This window comes from Schistocerca americana, chromosome 9, assembly GCF_021461395.2.
Source record: "Schistocerca americana isolate TAMUIC-IGC-003095 chromosome 9, iqSchAmer2.1, whole genome shotgun sequence".
NCBI lineage: Eukaryota > Metazoa > Arthropoda > Insecta > Orthoptera > Acrididae > Schistocerca > Schistocerca americana.
Window position 1 is genome coordinate 85,060,049 of NC_060127.1, and position 20,949 is coordinate 85,080,997.

General features: G+C 42.2%; 1 protein-coding gene across 1 annotated transcript in view; it reads right to left on the bottom strand.

The window, feature by feature from the left end:
• Window positions 1-1,530: 1,530 nt before the first annotated feature.
• LOC124550972 overlaps window positions 1,531-20,949 on the bottom strand; it is a 60,549-nt gene continuing 41,130 nt past the window's right edge. The window contains exons 6-10 of the mRNA XM_047125792.1: window positions 17,963-18,089; window positions 11,015-11,085; window positions 7,443-7,528; window positions 5,794-5,947; window positions 1,531-2,853 (exon numbers count right to left, since the gene is read on the bottom strand). Coding sequence (XP_046981748.1) covers window positions 2,741-2,853; window positions 5,794-5,947; window positions 7,443-7,528; window positions 11,015-11,085; window positions 17,963-18,089 — 551 coding nt within the window. The 3' untranslated portion in view covers window positions 1,531-2,740. The remainder of the gene's footprint in view (window positions 2,854-5,793; window positions 5,948-7,442; window positions 7,529-11,014; window positions 11,086-17,962; window positions 18,090-20,949) is intronic.

Consider the following 20,949-nt stretch of genomic DNA (forward strand, 5'->3'; position numbering starts at 1 on the left):
CATCAAAAAAATCGTTAAGTAACAAGGTAAACAACGTGACAGAGATTCGTAGTGTAAAATAGGCAATGAACAGTAAAATAGAAAGTAATGATTTAGAAAGAAAAGTAAACAAAACCTCTCACTGGAGATAGCACATATAGTGTTGAAGCATATTTTTGTGGAATAAGAAAGCTGTATAGTAGTCTTGCATGAGGTGGAATTTCTCTCAAAGTACTGTAAGCAAGCACGCAAAATAACAACAGTTACAACATTCAAAACTGGCTATTAGATGTCTGTTACGTCCCATGGGGTCAACCGTTATTGATTTCGTTTCTGTGGAACATTCGCCATCCATTACATCGTAGTTCGGCTCTATTAGTGAAATATTTGTAGAGACAATAAGATATTTGCGCATGTACTCAATTATGGGGGGAAACCAGTACGTTCTCCTTCATGAACTTGTATTTCTCCAGATTTTTTTGCAGAGTAGACCCTACCCTTCTCATATTAGCTCCATTTTTCAGCCACCAACGTGCACCTCTCTCTATCTCATTATTACAGTAGACCCGTTCAGTTGTCATCACTGATAGTTCAACTAGTTTTAGGCACCTTGTACCACTTTTTTTTTCAGCCAGCTGTCCTTTGGATTCAGATTTGATAGTCCGCTAGTCGCTTGCAGTCCAGACGATTCGCAGAACGCCAAACTTAGCTACTGTCAACGTAGCACCTGCTAGCTGGCAAACCTCATCACTTGTTTGTTGAACGGGAAGCAGAGATTTCAGGCGCTCTCATTTGTGGCTTGCTCCGTGGGACCCTGGAGACCCATAGAGTTCACTCAGGAGATTTACCAGATTTAGATGCCTTTTTTAGAAGAATCAAGAAAAAGTTTTGCGGAAATTTTTTTAAAAGAACGGAACAACAACTAAGCCCAAATTCCACTTATTAATTTGAATAGTCGACACGATGCAGCATCTACAGTTCTATTTATCATCTGGTTGTAAAAGGCCGTGTTGTTTCATTTACGATTCGTAACTACAGGCGAAAGAGGTTTCTCAGCCTGTGTGTCGACAAAAATTAAATATCACAACAAACTTGATAACGAACTTCTACTTTATTTCACAAAGCGTAATATTAAGCATATCGGCGAAAATAGGAACAGCCATCAACCATCATATCAAAATTAAAATTGAAATGTCCTGTTGGATTATGTTATATTAAATTTAAATTGTTTGAGATTTTTTGATTTAATTTTGAAATTAAGTTTTCAAGCAAATTTGCCGTTTTTATCACAGATAATCAGAGTACATAACGTAGCGTTAATAACGTACTGTAGAAACAAACCAGAGTGTAGACGATACAAGTGGGCATTAGAAATGTTTCCACTTACCCAAAAGATTAAGAAACGCTGGCATGATTAATCATGTGTAAGAATCCTCATAGTTATCTGGTAATTTTTATTGCATTTTTTTCAACAGACACTAAAATTTTTGCTTATTTTATGCAGTTATGCATAAATGAATCAAATGAAATAGAAAGGAACAATACTTCTTCTTTGTTAGCAGTTTTAATTTAAAATACATTTTCTTCAGTAATTAGTAATTTCACAAGCCTTAAAGATATAGTGTTTCTTACAACGCTAATGTTAGGACATTAGTAACTAAACTAGACGAAAATAAAATAATGCCCTAGAGAAATAGTCAGATAAATTTCTAGAAGATAGGTTACATGGTGCTTCCACATCTCCGATCTGTCTTTAAAATGCATCGGATTTGCATAACTTAATCTCCTTAACTTGTTTAAATAAGCTTATGCTACCTGGTGGTATATGTATTTCTTCTTCGTTTTCGTAGTTGGACGTTCTGAAGGCTTCGTCCACCTTTACATATATGTAATCTCCTTACTCGGATTCTTTCTCATGAAGCTTTAGCATTAACGCTTGCATTCACCAGTATCGAAACATAGGATGTACCGACGCCTTCTTTCTCAAGAGCTGTTACTACTGATCTCGTTGGAAATGTGTTATAAGCTGTGTGAAACTTTCTTAGTCCCAAACTGTGCGATAATTCAGTCTCGACGAGCTCTCATGTAATTTCAGTCACGTTTTGGAAGTCGCCCATCCCGCTGTATTGATTTCAGTTAACAGTAAAAAGTAATAAATAACTAAGAAACTGATACACTCGAGCTTAAAATTCTTTATATATCTAGTTTCATGAGGAGTTAGACATTCTGTAGAGTAATCTATTAAGAATTCGTACTTACAAATATGTTGGCATATATTGCAGAACTAATGTTACATTAATGATGGAAGCTGAAGAAATGAATTAAAATTTGTACCATGGTTGGGACTTGAACCCGGGCCTCCTTGCTTACTAGGCAGGTACAGTAGCCATTACATCACCACAGCACTATAGCTAACATACCTGCACGGACCCCGTTTCTACAATGCCCTCGCTAACTGGGGTAGTCCGTAGAGTTACGTTAACTATAGTTTTGTCGTGGTGTAATGGTTGGCATGCCTGCCTTTTTCAGCTTCCATTATTATCGTAGATAAAGATGTAAGTCAAACGTCTGAAGGGAAAATTAATTATATCAGATTTATAATGCTACATTATTCATTGGTATATCGTCGGTAGCCAGCACCCACGTTGCATGCCTACACACGCTACGTACACATGGCTGTTGAGACAGAAACGAAACCTAGGTGGACCTCATACCAGGCCCAAGTGCCCAGTTCGAACGCACCCTGCCCTCTGCCTCGTTGTCACACTATCACTTGTTCAACCTGCTTGTCGTCGTTGTCCTCTTTGTCTTCCTCTTTGGTTGTCAGCTGTCGGCGAAAGTTGACCACCACCATCAAGTAGTAGACGTTAATGCCTGTAACAGAACAGAATAGCTCGGATAAGGCCACACAACTTCTTCCTGTATTCTCGATTGATCTGCGTTTAGTTTTTCAAGGCCTATCCACTGTGCCAACTTATAACTAAATCTGAGGGGGGTGCGATGGGGATGTTCCCTTGTTAGATGCACAGATCGAACAGTAGGGGCGAAAGACTATGCCCCTCTCTTACACCCCGTGGTCTGGTGGCTAGCGTTGCTGCCTCTGAATCACGGGATCCCAGGTTCGATTCTCGGCCAGGTTGGAGATTTTCTTTGCCCGGGCACTGCGTGTTTGTGTTGTCCTCATCATTTCATCCTCATCATCATTATTCATGACAGAGGCTCGATTGGACTGAGTAAAAATTATGACTGTGTAAAAATAGGGACTTTGTACGGGCGCTGATGACTGCGCAGTTGAACGCCCCACAAACCAGACATCATCATCGTGATCATCAACGTCATCATCTCTTACACCCCTTTTAATCCGAGCGCTTCGTTCTTGGTCGTCCACTTCTATTATTCCCTCTTGACTAATGTACACATTTGTACATTACCCCTCTCTCCCTATAGCTTTCCCCCTATTTTTCTCAGCCTTTCGAACATATTGCACCACTTTACATAGTCGAACGCTTTCTCCAGGTCGACAAATCCTATGAACGTGTCTTGATTTTTCTTAATCTCTCTTCCATTATCAATGGCAACTTCAGAATTGCCTCTCTGCTGCCTTTATCTTTTCTTGAAGCCAAGCTGATCGCCATCCAACAGCTCCTCAATTTTCTTTTCCAATCTTCTGTGTATTATTCTTGTCAGCATCTTGGATGTGTGAGCTGTTAAACCGATTCAGCGATAATTCTCGCAATCTTCGGAATTGCGTGGATACCCAAGACAAAAGACGAAAATCATACCACTATAGCGTAACCGAATGGATAACGTCCTGATATTGTGTAGATGATATTTTTCCGAAAGTCAGACGGTAAACACCAACGTGAATATTCGTTTTGTTGTCACTTCTCCCAATGTTATCCATCCCTTCTGCCTTACTTGATCTTAAGTCGTCCAATAAATTCTGATTCTGGATGCCCTTTTGTTGTTGTTGTTGTTGAGGTCTTCAGTCCTGAGACTGATTGGATGCAGTTCTCCACGCTACTCTATCCTGTGCAAGCTTCTTCATCTCCCAGTACCTACTGCAACCTACATCCCTCTGAATCTGCTTAGTGTATTTATCTCTTGGTCTCCCTCTACGATTTTTACCCTCCACGCTGCCCTCCAGTACTAAATTGGTGATCCATTGGTGCCTCAGAACATGTCCTACCAATCGATCCCTTCTTTTAGTCAAGTTATGCCACAAACTTCTCTTCCCCCCCAATCCTATTCAATACCTCCTCATTAGTTATGTGATCTACCCATCTAATCTTCAGCATTCTTCTGTAGCACCACAATTCGAAAGCTTCTATTCTCTTCTTGTCCAAACTATTTATCGTCCATGTTTCACTTCCATACATGGCTACACTCCGTACAAATACTTTCAGAAACGATTTCCTGACACTTAAATCTATACTCAATGTTAACAAATTTCTCTTCTTCAGAAACGCTTTCCTTCCCATTGCCAGTCTACATTTTATATCCTCTCTACTTCGACCATCATCAGTTATTTTGTTCCCCAAATAGCAAAACTCATTTACTACTTTAAGTGTCTCATTTCCTAATCTAATTCCCTCAGCATCACCCGACTTAATTCGATTAGATTCCATTATCCTCGTTTTGCTTTTGTTGATGTTCATATTATATCCTCCTTTCAAGACACTGTCCATTCCGTTCAACTGCTCTTCCAAGTCCTTTGCTGTCTCTGGCATAATTACAATGTCATCGGCGAACCTCAAAGTTTTTATTTCTTATCCATGGATTATATTACCTACACCGAATTTTTCTTTTGTTTCCTTCATTGCTTGGTCAACATACAGATTGAATAACATCGGGGAGAGGCTACAACCCTGTCTCACTCCCTTCCCAATCACTGCTTCCCTTTCATGCCCCTCGACTCTTATAACTGCCATCTGGTTTCTGTACAAATTGGAAATAGCCTTTCGCTCTCTGTATTTTACCCCTGCCACCTTCAGAATTTGAAAGAGAGTGTTCCAGTCAACATTGTCAAAAGCTTTCTCTAAGTCTACAAATGCTAGAAACGTAGGTTTGCCTTTCCTTAATCTAGCTTCTAAGATAAGTCGTAGGGTCAGTATTGCCTCACGTGTTCCAATATTTGTACAGAATCCAAACTGATCTTCCCCGAGGTCGGCTTCTACCAGTTTTTCCATTCGTCTGTAAAGAATTCGCGTTAGTATTTTGCTGCCGTGACTTATTAAACTGATAGTTCGGTTATTTTCAGATCTGTCCATACCTGCTTTCTTTGGGATTGGAATTATTATATTCTTCTTGAAGCCTGACGGTATTTCGGCCGTCTCATACATCGTGCTCACCAGATGGTAGAGTTTTGTCAGGACTGGCTCTCCCAAGGCTGTCAGTAGTTCTAATGGAATCTTATCTACTTCCAGGGCCTTGTTTCAGGTCTTTCAGTGCTCTGTCAAACTCTTCACGCAGTATCATATCTCCCATTTCATCTTTATCTACATCCTCTTCCATTTCCATAATATTGCCCTCAAGTACATTGCCCTTGTAGTATCATATCTCCCATTTTATCTTCATCTACATGCTCTTCCATTTCCATAATATTGTCCCCAAGTACATCGCCCTTGTATAGACCCTCTATATAATCCTTCCACTTTTCTACTTTCCCTTCTTTGCTTAGAAGTGGGCTTCCATCTGAGCTCTTGATATTCATACAAGTCGTTCTCTGGATACCCTATCTCTTCTAAATCGACTTTTAATTTCACCGAGGGATATTTTGACTTTCCTACATGCCGAGTCAGTTGTTGTGCTTACCGAGATGTATGGCCATGTTGAGCAGCGTGACGATGGGGATCTGGACGGGGATGACGTGGAACATGAACGTCGCTGTCGCCAAGGTACTCGCCGTGGCCACCATAAGGAGCAGAGCCTCGGCCACGAGCCACGCCGTCACCATGGGCGCCGATTCCTGGCCAGCGAAGGAAGGAACTGATTACACATCTAAACACTATCCCCAATAATAAGCTGCGAGCCTTGCTTCATACCCTGAAACAACCGACACCGACTCAGAGGAAGGCCTCGGCGCTTGTTGGTGACGTCACGTCAGCTAGGCACGGCGAACGCCAGGTCTGTTGCAGGCGTACTCATAATGCTGGCGTCTCCCTCTCTGACAGAGATAAATGTGGAACTATTGCTGGTAGTTGGCCAACACACATTGTTCTGAGAGATTTCTGCAATCAATTAATTGTGCAGTTCATTACACTTCTTAACAAATAGTGTACTCCTGAAGTTAAATTTCCACCTGTTTTAAGGATTGACATACAAAACAACTTCATGGTCCAGCAGCAACAGAATTCGTGCTTCTTTACCTTATTTGTAAATCTGAGGAAATTACGTTTGTACTGGGTTGCTTTTACAAGAAACTGTGAACATATTGGTGCTCTTCTTTGGTTGACTATGGGGTGAGGAGCGCTGAATGTTAATGAAATATCTTGCGATTGTACACGTTGGGGGACGGGATGGGGGACAGAAGAAGAGGCAAAAGAGAGATACTCGTTTTATCAAATAAAACTTTTTTATCTTATAAAGTTTCTCCTTTCAGTTGCAAGAGGGGAATATTTATCTTTTCTAATGTGCATGTTTAAAAAAGTTAAAGCTCAGCAGTATTTTTGATGTATGAAGCTATTTTGTTTCCTGTTTAGAATTCCTTTCGTAGAAAACGACTGTAATCTAATGACTGGCAACAGTTGGACATTTACACATGTAAATTAGTTCACGTTCCAGTGTCGATGTCAAACGAAAATAAATAAACAAATAAAAGAAACGAGTTCATTGTAAGGGGGTTGGGGTAAGTTTCTATAACAAAGTGGATCAAGTAAATATAGTTACTTGAATGTAAAATTTCCGAAGCTTGCAATGGGCCAAAGCATCTTCTCATATTGATCTACGTTTCGACAGGATTCAGTAATACAGAACTATGATATTCATTTGCAGCTTTACGATAGTAAGAAAATCTTTCATCTAAATAAAACTGCAGAATCCAAAACAATACCAAACATTTTGTCCAAAAATAAGAGATTTATAGTGATAAGCACGCCGAGGCGTTTCTGCCTGCAACAGACCTGGCGTTCGCCGTGCCTAGCTGACGTGACGTCACCAACAAGCGCCGAGGCCTTCCTTTGAGTCGGTGTTGAAACAACTCACGTTGAATGATGAGACTAAAGTTATCAGTGAACGTACAGTGATTAACACTCAACTGAGAGGGAAACAAGTCGAAAGTTTACTTATTTACTTTCATATTTATATATCTTTTTTCTGCCAGATAAAATTGGTATAGAGGTGTGACGATCAAAGACCTTTATTTGGTGAATGTGGCTAAAATATCCACAGTAGTAATAATGATAATAATAATAATAATCTGCCCATTTGCCTGTGAAATTGGATCTGAAAATGACCACTCTTACCTTGTAGACGCCCGCCATCAGCAGTGGTGTGGCAGCCATCATGGCAACCCATATGCCGATGTTGAAGTACAGGATTGACTTGTCAACTGCAACACAACATCGAGAAAGATTTAACGCCGGTCCCACTGTCAAGTGCTGTTCAAACATCTGCTCAGTGTTTTAGTTATGCTTATGCAACAGCTCATGCCTCGCCTACCAACAAGGCGGATGGCGCAAGTACACTGATCATAAAAGTCCGGACATCACTGTGTAATCCGGAATTTCCCACGAGATGTCACCAGAGGTGGACCCGCCTTTGTACAAGGAGACGGGGAAGGTTGTGTTGCAAGTAGAGGAGTAGTGACAGCTGAGTGGGTCGGAGAGCACAGTGCCTTCTAACTAGACCAGTCATTGAATGTCACCCGAGTAATAAAGCCATCAGGGGCATTTAAACCGCTCTAAAACTGCCCATATCGGCCGTTGGTGATGTGATTGTGGACACGCGAAGGAAAAAGCACAGATAATCCGAGACTAGGCGGACCTAATGTAGTGACGGAGAGGGGCTATCGAGCATTGCGGAGGGTAGTCAAGCTAGCAGAATGTGCTTACGTAGCGATCTATGATTTTGCGGACAGGGTGGGCAGCAATCTGTGGTTGTTTCCTGATGATGCCGTGGTGTACAGTAAGGCGTCGACTTTGAGTGACTATAGGAAGATACAAGAAGACTCAGACAAAATTTCCAGCTGGTCCTAAATGTGGAAAAATGTAAGTTAATGCGGATATGTAGGAGGGACAAACCTGTAATGTTTGGATACAGTGTTACTTGTAGCCTGCTTCAGCACATGGGACGGGCATGTGAAAACTGTGGTAGGAAAGCAGAATGGTCGACTTCGGTTTATTGGGAGAGTTTTAGGAAAGGTTGGTTCACCTGTAAAGGAGACCTCATATAGGGCGCTGGTGCGACCTATTCTTGAGTATTGGTGAGTGTTTGGGATCCGTAGCTGGTGGGACTGAAGGAAGACATCGAAGCAGCTCCAAGGTGGACTGCTAGATTTCTTACCGGTAGGTTTGAATAACACGGAAGTGTTGCGGAGATGCTTCGCGAACTCAAATGAGAATCCGTGGAGGGAAGGCGACGTTCTTTTGGAGGAACACCGTTGACAAAATTTAGAGAACTGGCATCTGAAGCTGACCGCTGAACGATTCTACTGCCGCCAACATACATTGTGTGTAAGGACTACGAAGATAAGATACGAGAAATTAGGGGTCATCCGGAGGCATATAGACAGTTTTAAAAAAATTTCTTTTTAAAATTCATTTTTGATCGCACCACGTATGCTACAATATCATATGACCATCATCAGACCCAAGGGATCCTTAGAAGATGGTAGGTGGAGCACTACTCTCAGCTGCTGTGATGTCAACCTATATATATATATATATATATATATATATATATATATATATATATATAAATCCCAGGAGGAAAGGTCAGTATTCAGTGACAGGACAGGAACGCTCATTCGAAGCAAAATAGTCTATTAAACATGGTCTCTAAAATGCATACGTAAGAAACTATGAACACTTACACGTCTTCGATACTGTGAAACGAACCTCTTCTAGTGCAAGCTCTTTTCATTCCATATTTTGAAGGAGGTGGTATCGGTTAAAATAAGGAAAAATGTCCAGTGAACATGGGTTTTAAAATGGATATTTTAAGAGGTCCCAGCACTTGTTTAGTAGAAGAGATGTGATCACAGTATCGAACGTGAACAAGTGCTTACAGCTCTTAACGTATGCACTTCAGAGTCTATGTTTTCTAGACCTTTTGTGATTCGAATGAACGTCCTGTTATATCCCAGAATATTGATCATTCCTCCTGAGACACCCTGCATGCTGTACATTTGTCTTGTTTACAGGAGTAAGTCCCTATCCTTCGTTCTGAGAGGAAGTGTTACTATGTGCAGCTCTTTTTCTGATGGGTACTATATACAGAGGAAGAGAGACTGTATCTGCCCCTGTTCTATCCCAAGTCCAACTGTAACTCTCAGCAGCAAGGGTGAAACGTCTCTGTGGAGTCGTTTCGTAAGACGCTTGTCTCACTGGATTCTGCGCACCCTAATCTGTTCACCGTCTCATTGCGTTGTAATTTACTAACTCTCCCAGAAAGACTGAGCAATCAAACTAAGGCTTATTAAATGATAATATGTTTGATTTTTTCGTGTTCCATAGGAAATCATGACTGTATTTATTACATTTTTCCCTTCCATCTACCCTGTGTGTGCGTGAATGTGTCTGAATGAGTGTTTTTACGAGTGGTTTCGGGTTTCTTTTGTGGGGGACGATGAGTTGGTTGTCGTCTGCTAGGAGCAGATGATGTTTGCTTCTCGTTTGGAGGGTAGCACAGGATGACCAACTTACGATCCCAGTACCTGGAAAGAGACGTTTACCCCTTTTAGTCTGGGGTTAGTTTGTCTGTCAGGTTGGTGGCGAAAGCCCACCCCTCTGGCAGCTTCCGTTGCACCGGTAGTTAGGCGAAGCTCGTTCGAGAAAGGACACTCTGCAGCTAGCGTTTGGTGAGTACAGTTCGTAGCTCCTAGAGAGGGTTTCTGCTGATAGGAAGTAGGTCGAATTAGAACTTCCCTATGTTAAATTCATGGCATATTTAAGTACTTAAGCTTAACTGAAGCGTGTGTAGTTATGTACTTTCGGAATGTGGCATAATTATTTTGCTAAAAATCGGCGATGATTGTGGTTGAAATGAAAAGTGTGGAAGTTGCTTTGTTCCTTTCGGACAGTCGTGGGTATGTAGATGGAATCATTGAATTATTGTGTTCCACTTCTTTTTTGTGTGTTTTTCCTTTTTAATTGCACAATTATACGATCGTTTTGCGAATTATTTCGTTAAACTTTTTTATCCAGGCGCCAGTCATGTGTATTCATAGGAAGTGCATCAAATTCAGCAATGAAATATATGTGCTACGTCAAAGATAAACACTGCGTCCTTTATCTTTCTCATTGTTGCCAGTTTTCAAATTAATTTTCTGTTCCGTGATTTTTTAGTTAATCTGTTTGCTTGTGATGAACAAAAATGGGAGGAAAAATCAAAGTAAACGGTGTACTGTCTCAAAATTAAGAAATTATCACATTTAATTAAACAAGTTCATTGATGTACGACATACAATGCTGTTCCTCTTGTTAGTTTCTTTTAAAAAAATTGCATTCTTATAATTAAATTCTTAATTAAATTAAACTGATAATTTCCAGTTCGGTCTTTTCTTAATTGTTAGGAACGGCTTGGGCTGGTGGCGACCCTGTAATTTTTAAATTTATAATCGTCTTTGTGAGATGGCTTAACCAGAAATTGCACACAAGGGTTACATCTCCATTATTCTAGGTACGTAACGTATGTCGAGCCTTGGCTAGGATCTGTTTACAGTTCTACATACATATTTTACAAGAGCTAAGTGTCATCTTGGTCTGAATACAAAGATAGAAAAGTCTTCACATTCGTAAGTTGAAGTCCTTAGCTTCGAGCTACTGTCGAATGATAACTGCTATTCAGTGGCATTCAAATTTCAAACAGTACTTACACTGTCCTCTCAGGTCGAAGTCCAGAACGCCGTTATCCGCGTCGAAAGGCTTATAGTCCCGAATACAGGGCCTGTAACACAGCAACAGTCCAATACACAGTTTGTTAGAAGTTGTAATCCTTACAAAGTGAACGGCGGCTGCGATGAAAGCATTCCTTAAGAACATAGCTGTGCACAAGACTGTTAAGAGGAGGTTTACAATCTTTTGGTTCAAAAAAACTATTTCTTTTAAATTTCATTTTTGGATCGATAAAAGTGTTTAGAATCCACCCCCAAACGGTTTTTCCTAATGCGGAACGGAAATGTTTGTTATTCGCGGTTGAACAAAAAAAATGCACAAGCCTGAAATCGGCCTTTTTCACTCACCAGTTTTTTTTCTTGCGGAGGACAAGTTATTGTACCGGTGCTTGGGAGGAAACACACAAAATTCAAATGAAAGTTTGAACACGTGTGTTTGGAAATTAGCCACCAAGCATTTGCATTCTGGTGCGAATACTGTTGAGGTTGCGACTTTCCTGGCTCGTTTTTCTCGAAATGATGTTTTCTTTTTATCGCGCGATATGGTAACTTCAAATCTACTGAACCGATTGGCACGATTCTTTGTTTCCGACGAAGCTAACTAAATTGTCTAGGAGTTTTATCACTTTTATTCCGATCCATCAACTACAAATATTTTCACTTGGCCGACAAAGTCGACAAATCGATGAAAAAACCCTATTTTTTTTCAGATGGCCGCCATTTTGTTTCCTATGGTCCAAATAACTTAACCGAGGAACAACTCCTAAAGAAACTTATATACTTCGCTAACGTCAACAAATTTGATTTCAGACGTGCCGGCTGATCTGTGACGTACCGCGCGTGGAGATTTACATCGAAATTTTGTTTCGTTCTGACGGCACTTCCGCCTTTGCTCTTCGACATTTTCGGTCGAAAAAATTCCAGTTTGTAGAGGAAATATCAATAAATATTTTGAGTAAATTTGACATTGATATTTATAACACATCCCGAGAAAAAAATTCTCAAAGAACATGTTTTTTCGGGCCAAAGATAGTAAACCTCCCCTTAAGTTAACTTTTCGAGTAACGGATTAATTTTTAAGTTAACTTTGCAAAATGTTAACGCACTTTTTAACTGCGGTTAACTTCGAGTCCGTTAATTGCTAATTAGGCACCTACTATTTATGACAGTAAACGCCGCATCGCCCACGGAAATCATCTTCTGACAAGTTCGGGTTATGTACAGGGGGACAATTATAGAACTATATGAAAAAAAACGTAAATTAGTTGCCAAATAATTCAACATTTAAATGTCACTAAAGATATTTTGATTTAGGTTACATGTTAGATATACCAGCCATCATTGGCGATGACGAGGCGCAGACGAATAGCGAAATTCTGCAGGACCTGCTGACTGTCGGAACATAGATGCTGTCGATGACCCCTGAATGGCTACTTTCAGCTCGGTAATGGTTTTGGGTTTACTGTACACCATGTCTTTAATACAGCCACACAAAAAGAAGTCGCGTGTATTCAGATCTGGAGAATACGGGGGCCAATCGAGGCCCATGCCAGTGACCTCTGGAGACCCCGGAGCCAGAACGGTGTCCCGAAAGTGCTCATCCAGGACATCAAACACTCTAGTGTTTCGATAGGGCCGAGCTCCGTCTTGAATGAACCACGTCTTGTCGAAATCCGGGTCACTTGGGATAATGGGGATGAAATCATATTCAAAAACCTTCACGTTCGGTAGTCATCGTGCTATCAAGCAATTTTTTTTTTTTTTTTTTTTTTTTGGTCATCAGTCTACTGACTGGTTTGATGCGGCCCGCCACGAATTCCTTTCCTGTGCCAACCTCTTCATCTTAGAGTAGCACTTGCAACCTACGTCCTCAATTATTTGCTGGACGTATTCCAATCTCTGTCTTCCTCCACAGTTTTTGCCCTCTACAGCTCCCTCTAGTACCATGGAAGTCATTCCCTCATGTCTTAGCAGATGTCCTATCATCCTGTCCCTTCTCCATATCAGTGTTTTCCACATATGCCTTTCCTCTCCGATTCTGCGTAGAACCTCCTCATTCCTTACCTTATCAGTCCACCTAATTTTCAACATTCGTCTATAGCACCACATCCCAGATGCTTCGATTCTCTCCTGTTCCGGTTTTCCCACAGTCCAAGTTTCACTACCATACAATGCTGTACTCCAGACGTACATCCTCAGAAATTTCTTCCTCAAATTAAGGCCGGTATTTGATATTAGTAGACTTCTCTTGGCCAGAAATGCTTTTGCCATAGCGAGTCTGCTTTTGATGTCCTCCTTGCTCCGTCCGTCATTGGTTATTTTACTGCCTAGGTAGCAGAATTCCTTAACTTCATTGACTTCGTGACCATCAATCCTGATGTTAAGTTTCTCGCTGTTCTCATTTCTACTACTTCTCATTACCTTCGTCTTTCTCCGATTTACTCTCAAACCATACTGTGTACTCATTAGACTGTTCATTCCGTTCAGCAGATCATTTAATTCTTCTTCACTTTCACTCAGGATAGCAATGTCATCAGCGAATCGTATCATTGATATCCTTTCACCTTGTATTTTAATTCCACTCCTGAACCTTTCTTTTATTTCCATCATTGCTTCCTCGATGTACAGATTGAAGAGTAGGGGGCGAAAGGCTACAGCCTTGTCTTACACCCTTCTTAATACGAGCACTTCGTTCCTGATCGTCCACTCTTATTATTCCCTCTTGGTTGTTGTACATATTGTATATGACCCGTCTCTCCCTATAGCTTACCCCTACTTTTTTCAGAATCTCGAACAGCTTGCACCATTTTATATTGTCGAACGCTTTTTCCAGGTCGACAAATCCTATGAAAGTGTCTTGATTTTTCTTTAGCCTTGCTTCCATTATTAGCCGTAACGTCAGAATTGCCTCTCTCGTCCCTTTACTTTTCCTAAAGCCAAACTGATCGTCACCTAGCGCATTCTCAATTTTCTTTTCCATTCTTCTGTATATTATTCTTGTAAGCAGCTTCGATGCATGAGCTGTTAAGCTGATTGTGCGATAATCTCGCACTTGTCAGCTCTTGCCGTCTTCGGAATTGTGTGGATGATGCTTTTCCGAAAGTCAGATGGTTTGTCGCCAGACTCATATATTCTACACACCAACGTGAATAGACGTTTTGTTGCCACTTCCCCCAATTATTTTAGAAATTCTGATGGAATGTTATCTATCCCTTCTGCCTTATTTGACCGTAAGTCCTCCAAAGCTCTTTTAAATTCCGATTCTAATACTGGATCCCCTATCTCTTCTAAATCGACTCCTGTTTCTTCTTCTATCACATCAGACAAATCTTCCCCCTCATAGAGGCTTTCAATGTATTCTTTCCACCTGTCTGCTCTCTCCTCTGCATTTAACAGTGGAATTCCCGTTGCACTCTTACAAGGAATATCGCACCGATTATTCCGTGTTTGAACGGTGCACACCGCACAGAAACGCGTCGAGGGTGAAGACACTTCTCGATCGCGAAATACTGATTCTCAGTCCCCCAAATGCTCCAGTGTTGCTGATTGACGAACTCATCCAAACGAAAGTGGGCTTCGTCGCTAAACCAAACCATGCATGCGCATAGTAATTCCCATCATGCCCCGCGGCAAAACATGTAGTTTGAACTTTCAGAAGTTATGACGATTTTTATTTCATATAGTTGAATAATTGTCATCCTATAAACAAACGAGTGGGAGCGAGAGTATCGGTGCTCGCTGTTTACCGATTTTAAATACTCATACTTGTTAGTGGATTGTCTGTGGAGACTGTATCATGTAATCGGATTCTAGGTACACAACCGATGAGAATCCGAGGGTGCATTTAACTGATTATATTAATTTTGTATGCAGATCGGGAGAACAAATACTTTTCGATTGTAAATTGTGCTTGCCTAAAAAATTAGCAATTGAGTCTCACACTTCGAGCCTTAATAATAAGACACCAACATCTACGGCCCTTTAGTGTTACGCAGGAAGCATTTCGGAAAGTACAGGTCATATTTTGTGGAAATATGATGTGAAGTGTGTTTTGCGAGCACCATCAAAGATCATGCCCTTCTAGATCCCGTAAAGGATGATTTTGGTTTTGCGTAAGGCTGGTGTTTATTGTATTCCTTGCAGCTGTAGCGTGTTATATATTAGTCAGAGTATCAAGTCTGTAGAGGACAGGTGTACTGACAAGGGAAAATCCCCATCACACTCCCTCAGATTTAGTGGTAAGAGGGGCCAGTTAACAGCCTATCAAAAACTGAACACAGACCAAGCATGAAAAGAGGAAGACGGTGTACTGGACTGTGAAAAACAAAAGCAAAATAGAAATAGTGAACTTTCCAAGAACAAGAAGTGCGGTATATATCAGGTAGGAAGGAAAAGGGCGTCGTGGCGAAGTGGTTACGGTATTGGACTGTCATGCTGGCGACCCGTGTTCAAACCTCCCTTGTACCTCTTTTTTGTTTTTTTCGCTATTCGGTTTATTCAAATTTGTGTCTCTGTGGTAGTGTAGCGTCCGTTTGCAACTGTTAAGTGTAAGGTAGGGACCCATAATAACGGTTCATTCTGCAGAACTACTCTATTAGCAGCCGAAAGAAATTGGCTTTCGAATGGGAGCCGCAAACGTTTGGGCGACAAATCAAGCAAATACTACACCAGAAAGCACGTCTGGTGTGTCATACACGGCATTAGTGACGGTACGTGTGTCGCATGCTAGGAATCTCTTTAGCAACGCACCTAATTTGTACGGCTGGTGAATGAGTGATGACTCCTTGCTCGATACAGGTGCTCGTATGAATTTGAACGTGATCACTCCGAAGGAAATGATGAAAACATAATAGTTTGTCAAGCCGCAAGAAATGAACGCATCGGTTTCACAACCTCACAGTCCCTCTGCGCTCTGTCAAAACATATTATTTAGGCGCTTTTGAAGTTGCGTTCCATTTTGGAAGTCTTGACTGTTGAGGTCCTTTGATGTAACATAGTTCAAACCGTTTATTCGTTATTTTCATTCCTGTGAGACGTTTATGTAGTATCTTGCCTTCTCTCACTAGTCATCACATTTATTTGCGACGGTAACGTATTCTTAAAACATGACACATATTCTATAACCATTATATAGTATGACCACTGCCAGGCATACAAACATTTCAATGACCGGACGGAAAAAAGAAAGTGGCACGATGTAGTTTTCAACAAGGCTCGCCCGCTCGACAGTCGAACATCGTCACCACTTGTCTTCCCAGCTGCTCTATATTGGACTTCTTGTTCTTGGACCGTCCGCTGTTTCTACTTTCCTTTTTTTTTCACGCTTGATCTGTGGATTTTGATGGGCTGTCTGTGGGGCCCTCTTAGCAATAAATCTGAGGGAAGGGGGGGGGGGGGGGGGGGGCGGCCGCGGTGGTCTCGCGGTTCTAGGCGCGCAGTCCGGAACCGTGAGACTGCTACGGTCGCAGGTTCGAATCCTGCCTCGGGCATGATTGTGTGTGATGTCCTTAGGCTAGTTAGGTTTAAGTAGTTCTAAGTTCTAGGGGACTGATAACCACAGCAGTTGAGTCCCATAGTGCTCAGAGCCATTTTTTTGGAAGGGGGGGGGGATGATGAGCATAAGCGGCTTACGACAGCTGAGGAAATCCGCCATTGCAGAACATTGTCTTGGCACCGATCATCCTATGGAATATAACAATACAGAGATGATGGCATGCACTTCCAGCTACTGGGATAGTGTTATTAAGGACACTGTGGAGCCGCCCGGCGTGGCCGAGTGCTTCTAGGCGCTACAGTCTGGAACAGTACGACCGCTACGGTCGCAGGTTCGAATCCTGCCTCGGGCATGGATGTGTGTGATGTCCTTAGGTTAGTTAGGTTTAAGCAGTTCCAAGTTCTAGGGGACTGATGACCTCAGAAGTTAAGTCCCATAGTGCTCAGAGCCATTTGAACCATTTGACACTGTTGAAATGGAACTAGCAAGTAACGTTATAAATGGAAATGATGGTTTTTGGTTAAATTGTGCATAGACTCCTGCTCTCTCCCGTGTCAGAAAAGAAAGCTACAGAATTTATGCTTCCTCACCCGTTGGTTATTAATTTGGCTATCGATAACTTCTGACGTCGGTCACCTTTGGTTTGTGGTGGGGCTAGTGTTTACAGCGTGTTTGTGTGTCATCTTTCCGGAGTTACTCTGAAAACAGACGTTTTAAATTCCCTTGCATGGCGCTTACTTCCTGGAATTTTGCCCTGAAACTGGCAGGTTGGGTTCCTCTTGAAATATCGGCAGTTGGCGACGACGTCACCCGCTTGCATTCCCGTAAGTCATGTGGTGTCACCGCCAGACACCACACTTGCTAGGTGGTAGCTTAAATCGGCCGCGGTCCATTTAGTACATGTCGGACCCGCGTGTCGCCACTGTGTGATTGCAGACCGAGCGCCGCCACAAGGCAGGTCTCGAGATACGGACTAGCACTCGCCCCAGTTGTACGACGACTTTGCTAGCGACTACACTGACGAAGCCTTTCTCTCATTTGCCGAGAGACAGTTAGAATAGCCTTCAGCTAAGTCCATGACTACGACCTAGCAAGGCTCCATTAGCCTTACATAGTTTGATAGCTATCGTATGAAATGTCTCATCAAGAATGCTGTATTCACATCAAAGAATAAAAGTTAAGTATTCCAGGAGCTGCATACTTTTCTTATTAGTATTCAATACTTATCCTGTTCCAGAATTCACGCCCGTCTGCGTTAGATAGCGTGCATTTCGGCCTCCTAAATCTACAAGGTGTTGGCACATTTACCAACACATCAAGTCATTTGAACATTGTACACGCCTGGAGAAACTCAGGTCTCACAAATTTTGGCTAGTGCTCGTACAGCGCCAAAAGCATAGCGTTCTGAACCACTGCCGCACTCTGTCGCTACTCACCTCAGGTACGATCTCGTTTCAGGTTGGTATCGGGGGTATGAGACGAATGGCGGGAATCCCCAGAAACCTCCAAACCAGCCACGACGTCCCCAGTGGTTGCGCGGCCAATACGACCTGCCGCCGCCCGCTGCAAGAAAACTGTGCGTCAGAATAAAATACTCAGAAATGCTTTTGCGCCAGCTGCATAACTTGGGGACGCCCGTGGGCTTACATTCAAAGGGATAAGGGTCTGAAAAAGAAAGCTTTGTGGTTATTTTGATGTTTACTGCTAAGACTGGTTGACTGAATCACTGCACACTAGTCTGTCCTGTGTAAGACACGTCGTCTCTGCGAAACTACGGAGTGGCCGAGCGGTTCTAGGCGCTACAGTCTGGAACCGCGCGTCCGCTACGGTCGCAGGTTCGAATCCTGCCTCTGGCACGGATGTGTGTGATGGCCTTAGGTCAGTTAGGTTTAAGTAGTTCTAAGTTCTAGGGGACTGATGACCTCAGAAGTTAAGTCCCATAGGACTCAGAGCCATTTTGCGAAACTACAACAGCCTACATCCGGTCCCCCCTCCCCCTTCCCACGCGCCCATACGCACTGGACACGCACAAACTTACTTTTTTACAGTATTAAACTGATGATTTCTTGATCCTTCAGGACGAAACCGATCAACCGACTGCGTCTTTTAATCTGGTTCTGCCACGAATTTCTTTCACTCAAAAACTGATGTTAGTCTTGACCACTTTATTTATTGATTTTGTACTGCCTTAAGCGTTCTAGCCTTACGCCATTCTCAAAGGCTCAGATATCTGCAACACATTACTAGGTAAAAAGAATCTGAATTTGACGAACATGAACACAAAATATCTGGTCTACATTGCATGATGACATCAGTATCCAAAACATGAATGCAAAACATCTGCTCACATTACCTGATGACATCAAGTAATGTAGACTTCACATCCATGTTTAGGATACTGATGTCATTACAAAGAACAGAAACTTTATATCCATGTTTTGGATGCGAATGTCATCATGTTATGTAGACCAGATACTTTGTATCCGTGTTCTGGATACTGATGTCATCACGCAATGTAAACCGGATACTTCGTATTCACGTTTTGGACGCTAATGAAATCATGCAATACAGACCGGATACTTTGATATTCATGTTTTGGATACTAATGTCGTCAAGTAATATAGACCAGATACTTTGTATCCATCTTTTACATACTGATGTCATTATGTAGAACAGATACTTTGTACCCATGTTTTGCATACTGATGTCATTACATAGAACAGCCCCTTTGTATCCATGTTTTGGATGCTAATGGCTCAAATGACTCTAAGCCCTATGGGACTTAACATCTGAGGTCGTCAGTCCCCTAGACTTAGACTACTTGAATCTAACTAATCTAAAGACATCACACACATCCATGCCCGATGCAGAATTCGAACGTGCGACCGTAGCAGCAGCGCGGTTCCGGACTGAAGCACCTAGAACCGCTCGGTCACAACGGTCGGCTTAGATGCTAATGACATCATGAAATGTAGACCAGACACTTGGTATCCATGTTTCACAAATCTGATGTCATCAAGTAATGTAGACCTGATACTTGCTTGATAAATTCGGTTTCGTTTTACCAAGAACGTGTTGCAGATATTTTGAGCCTTTGAGAATGGTGTAAGGCCGAAACGCGAAAGGCTGTATAAAATTAGTGAGTACTATGGTCAAGACTGATGTCAGTTTTTTAGTGAAAGAAATTTGTGGCACAATTAGAGTAAAAGAATGAAAAGTATCTAGTCTACATTACTTGATAATACCAAGTAACGCTTATATGCTGTATAAATTTATTTGCTCCCCAACCGTTCACCTCCTACCTAACTGTCATACTACTTGCAGTGGATCCTGATGCAGTTCGGAATTCCTGTGTGATGGTCTGAATAGATGTCTGCCTATTACACAATACGACCCTCTTCAACTGTCGGCGGTCTGTGCCAGTCAACAGACGAGGTCGGCCTGTACGTTTTTTTTTTTTTTTTTTTTTTTGTGCTGTACGTGTCCCTTCACGTTTCCATTTCACTATCACATCGGAAACAGTGGACCTAGGGATAATTAGGAGTGTGGAAATCTCTCGTGCTGACGTGTGACACAAGTGACACGGAATCACCTGACCACGTTGGGAGTCCGTGCGGAGTGCCCCATTCTGCTCTCTCACCGTGTCTAATGACTAATGAGGTCTCTGATATGGAGTACCTGGCAGCAGGTAGCAGCACAATGCACCTAATACGAAAAACGTATGTTTTTTGTGGTGTCCGGATACTTTTGATCTCATACTGTAGATACACAGAAACCTATCGTACGTTGTGCGGTGGATGGCGCCTTGTACCACTGCCAGTCATTTCCCTTTCTGTTCTAGTCGCAAACAGAGCGACGGAATAACGACTGTCTGTATGCATCCGTGTGAGCCCTGATTTCTCGAATCTTATCTTCGTGGTCCTTACGCGCATCGTATGCTGGCGGCAGTAGAATCGTTCGGCTGTCAGCTTCAAATGCCGTTCTCTAAGTTTTCTCGATCAGGTTTGCCGAAAAGAAAGACCCGTTCCCTCCAGGAATTCCTATTTGAGTTCCCGATGCATCTCCGTAACACTAACGTCTTGTTCAAACTTACCGCTAACAAATCTAGCACCCTACCACTGAATTGCTACGCTATCTTCCTTCAATCCGACCTGGTACGGATCACAGACACTCGACCAATACTCAAGACTAGGTCGCACTAGCGTCCTATATGAGGCCTCCTTTACAAGGGAGCCACTCTTTCCTCGTATTCTCCCAGTGAACCTGTCCGCAGTTCATGGTCTAGTGGCTAGCGTTGCTGCCTCTGGATTACGGAGTCCCGGGTTCGATTCCCGGCCGGATCGGGGATTTTCTCTGCCCGGGGACTGGGTGTTCGTACTGTCCTCATCATCTCATGATCATCATCATTCGTGATAGTGGCTAG